At 36.7% G+C, this 4,285-nt stretch overlaps 1 protein-coding gene across 2 annotated transcripts; it reads right to left on the bottom strand.

Moving 5' to 3' along the window:
• Positions 1 to 1,395: 1,395 nt before the first annotated feature.
• Positions 1,396 to 3,874, bottom strand: LOC124785893 (HIG1 domain family member 1A, mitochondrial-like). Of its 2 annotated transcripts, none has more exons than XM_047254218.1 (4): positions 3,598 to 3,874; positions 3,393 to 3,424; positions 2,857 to 2,965; positions 1,396 to 1,933 (listed from the first exon to the last, which is right to left on the bottom strand). In XM_047254218.1, the coding sequence occupies exons 2-4, from the start codon at positions 3,402 to 3,404 to the stop codon at positions 1,737 to 1,739; spliced, it is 318 nt and encodes a 105-aa protein (XP_047110174.1). In that variant the 5' UTR covers positions 3,405 to 3,424; positions 3,598 to 3,874; the 3' UTR covers positions 1,396 to 1,736. The 2 variants fall into 2 exon arrangements, with proteins under 2 accessions (XP_047110174.1, XP_047110175.1); XM_047254219.1 differs by lacking the exon at positions 3,598 to 3,874 and adding an exon at positions 3,505 to 3,519.
• Between the last annotated feature and the right edge of the window lie 411 nt (positions 3,875 to 4,285).

Below are 4,285 nucleotides of genomic sequence, written 5' to 3'. Positions count from 1 at the left end.
GGGTATTTTTGGGATGAAATTTTCTGGTTATCAAAAAAAAAAAAAAAAAAAGTTAAAAATACCACACCACAGAGGGAAAAATAACGATCTTCATTGATGACAAATATAAGTACTGAATCTGAATGTATTAAATAAGGATGCCATGACACAATCATGTGATAACCTTCATAACGTAACTTACACTTTGAACAGTGCTACAAACTAACTTGTTCCTCAAACCTTAGTTTAAAATAGTTTCTTTTCCAGCATTCATGTTCATATGACTGTTACCTTCAAATGTAACCTGAACCTCTGTGTGTGTGTGTGTGTGTGTGTGTGTGTGTGTGTGTGTGTGTGTGTGTGAGTGAGAGAGAGAGAGAGAGAGAGAGAGAGAGAGAGAGATTAAAAATGTGTGCTTGAGCATGACATCACTACTCAACTCACAATAACAGGACTGAATTCAGTGTACCCACTTCCAGTGAAGTGTTCACAGTATCAATGTTGTGAAACTGCATTTTTAATCATAAAATTTCTTTGGTTACATAGTTTTCTTGCTGTTCAAATTTATGGTCAAGATCTCCATCTGACAAAATTTGGCCATCATTATGTGATCTGACCTTGCATATTATTTGGTTGGATGAATAATCACTGACTAAATTCCATAAAATAAATATTTTTTTATTCCACAACAGCATCATTATCTAGAAATAAAATATCCATTCCAGAGATGAAGTATACATATGTAATACATATATGATGATAATGATGATGTAATTTAAATTTATTGATGTTTGACAAATAGGAGTAGCAGTTTGTACCTCAACAAGTCTATCACAATGTAATACAGATTTTTTTCACAGAGTACTCCATTTTCTCACACTTGCTTCCCACAATATATGTAATCAGTGATAACGTATTAATGTTTAACATCACACAGTTTTAACAAAGACTGTAATTATTATGTAATACTGAACATTTATCATGTGAACAGCTAACCAGGACAAAAAAGTTAAAACTTACATCAAAGCTAATATCTGGCAATTTATATTTGCAAATATCTGAAGACACGAACACCTGACACTTTGTGAATCTGTACATTTATGACTTTTAGATCACATGTTTCTCTAGTGCACTGAAACAATGATCTGCTTAAAGGATAGAGTGTAATGTAAAACTCTGCACTATTTATGATCACTTGGCCTGTACATACAGCATAGATTTTAATTAATTGAAAATGGCATGAATAACAATTTCAAATAATTGCAATAGTGCAACTGACAGCCTCTCTTTGTGCTGATATACTTTGCATCTAACTAGTCTTGTATACTATCAGAGAAAAGCAAGTGCATATATATATATATATATATATATATATATATATATATATATATATATATATATATATAGACACACACACACACACACACACACACACACACACACACACACACACTTGATGCAGAACAGGTCTTGTCATTTCATTTCACAACTCGAGTATCTCCTCTTCTCACAAATTATTGCAACAGTTCACATAAAGCAGGAACTATACTTAATATCAGATACAATTCATACAGCAGAAATAAATACGCAAAATATTTGCAGCATCTAGGAAAGAAAAATATTCGCAACACTCGTGGACAACATTTTCTCCCAATAATCACTAAATTACCAGAACCACCTCATTGAGGTGAGCTGAAAATGTTGTCAGAGCTGCAAATACTAAAACAATGCAGCTGTCATACATATGAAACAAAGTTTCATTCCGATGGTTTCTTTCGGTCAGGACTGAGGTAGTCTTTGTACATCTGATATCCAAGACCAAGAGTCATGCAACCAACAACCATACTTTGTGCAGCAACTCGAAGCTGCATCAGGAACACTGATGTAGACATCTGTCCACGATGGCGGTACTTGTAAGCACCAATAGCACATGCCGCAACAAGACCAGCTAGACCTGTAACAAATTGTGGAGTTTACATTAGAGAGAGAGAGAGAGAGAGAGAGAGAGAGAGAGAGAGAGAGAGAGAGATTAAAATGTCGACATCACCCACAACGGCAGTTAAAGGATAAGCTTCTGTAGTGATGAAGTGAATGCTGCCTCCGATCTTACTTGCAACATTTTGATCACTTCTTTGCTTGTTCATTATTTTCCCTTCAGGCTGACAAGCATTTCATTTTTACTCCCTTTGTACCAGTACTAATTGTTGGAGGAAGTTAATCCACACATACCCCCATACTTTCATCTACACAACTTCCTGGTAACTCTAGAACAATAATCAAGTACTGCAGACTTTAACAATATTGCTTTTCCTTGCTTTGGGTACATAATATATTTACAATTAAAAATTGTATAGTGAAGATATAACACTGGGGGTGGAGGGGGAGAGGGAATGGGCTGAAGAATGAAATCCTCAATCTATCATCAGCCAGCAAAAGTAGCATGTGGTGACTGGTGTGCCTCAACACAAATAGTTCCAACTTTCACATTTCTGAAAAATGTGTTTCCGCAGGGTGTTAAATACCATATTTTCTATTATAGCTCATACCAGTATTTTGATGATGATTAAACAAACTGTTGAAGCTTCATCTGGAGCACTGTCAAAATAATTGCTTACAGACATTGTACAAACAACAGTGACAGTCACTGCAACTACTGAATGTATCACTCCAAAGGAATAACATATGAATGAAACAATATACTGAATAAATTGCATTATCAAGCCTAGAATAATGCAAGACAGTGATTAAAAGTTACAGTCAGTCTTCAGTGCCTTGGAGAGGGGACAAGAGAGCAGGTGTGGTCTTTCTTTGGAGGATGAGAAGCTAATGCCAGTCTTTTTCCTTAAACTATTAAGTTAGCATTGTGTAAATACTTACCAATAGGTACGAACGGCGCTTCTTTAATTTTTCTTGACAATTTATCCGTTTGCGATTCGTCACGATACAGGATTGGCGGAGACGATGCCATTTCTTCTGATTCCGCAACCTATGCGAACAAAGTGATTATTGCATAACCCGCAAAGTAAAATTATTTACTTATGTAATCTATTGGAAGTAAGTGTTGCCCAAGGATTGCAAACTTCTGAAATCGAAACCTCGCAAAGTAGAATGCTTAGTTTGGGGATTTTACAAAAGATCCAGCGCAAGAAGCCACAGTACTGTCATTAAAACAGTATGATAAAAGTAGTAATCTCCAGCCGTAAATACAGTTTGACATAAAAGCACATAGCAAGATAGGTGCAAGTCAGCATCATAATTTCTTGAAAAAGTTTTCTATTACATTAATTTTTTATTTAACGCGTATGCAAAAGAATTAGGCCTACATAGAAAGCAGTTACTTAGCTCGTGGCCTACAATCTCCAAGCCATAAAAGGCCTAGATTCTACATGTTACCGATAATGAATATCATATACCTTGTTAGGCATTCCAAGTTCCGCTTACAGACCTATTAAAAAGGCGAAAGAAAAATTATCAGCTGATACCGAAAATGAATTTGCGGACATTCAAAATTTTTCAATTTATTACATCACGAGCTTAACACTTTCACTGCTGAAGATTATCAGTTATCACAATAGTTGTGTTTTCCTTGTTCTAGTTATGTTATCACTCACAACTTACCACTTCTCTTGCAGATATTTAGCGCTGCCAACAGTTGTGTGCCACACTGACCCCCGCACAAAGATTACTGAAGGACACCAAAGACCACTACCGACTCGTGCAGTGACGTAGGTCGGTGAATCGTTTCGTCAGCCCAGCTGTCACGTGAAATTGCAAAATCTCGCTCAGATGACCAATAACTGAAAGTCCCACTCTTGTCGCGATATTTCCTCGACTCCGCACTCACTGGCTTCCACACAGATCAACTGAGTGACTAGTGTCTCGCACACAGCATGAGTATATATATATATGAGCGGCCTCGCCTACGGACGCTGTGGAGGGGGACAACGTGACGTGCAGGTTCAGACGTAGGCAGCAAGTGAATTTGCTGTAGCTTGTCTCACTCGTCAGGACACATCAGCTGATTTCAGAGCTCTAGGAGACTTTCGCACTTTGCAATAACAAAAGAGACGAAAAATTTATTTTCCGTTCCGAATAAATATCTCATAACATTTACTCTGAATATAATCAATTTAACACTTGACTAATTTCAACGTGTCTCGTCTTTGCTGCCGCCTGCCTTTAAAAGATATGCAACTTGACAGAAGCGTGATATGTTGATGGTAAGATTCTTCGAGATTTTCATGAATAAGAATGTTACATTATTAAGACGAAAGAATTGTTAACTGTGGTGCTTCTGTTACTAATC

The sequence above is a fragment of the Schistocerca piceifrons genome, chromosome 1 (assembly GCF_021461385.2).
Source record: "Schistocerca piceifrons isolate TAMUIC-IGC-003096 chromosome 1, iqSchPice1.1, whole genome shotgun sequence".
Taxonomy (NCBI): Eukaryota; Metazoa; Arthropoda; class Insecta; order Orthoptera; family Acrididae; genus Schistocerca; species Schistocerca piceifrons.
Note: the sequence above shows the minus strand (reverse complement) of the source record. Positions and strands in the feature narration are given on the sequence as shown.

What these genes read in the sequence shown, in the direction of transcription:
- LOC124785893 (XM_047254218.1), bottom strand. An exon ending in AGCGCCGTTCGTACCTATTG is followed by an intron (nt 1,934 to 2,856) that starts GTAAGTATTTAC and finishes AATTTGTTACAG; the next exon opens with GTCTAGCTGGTCTTGTTGCG.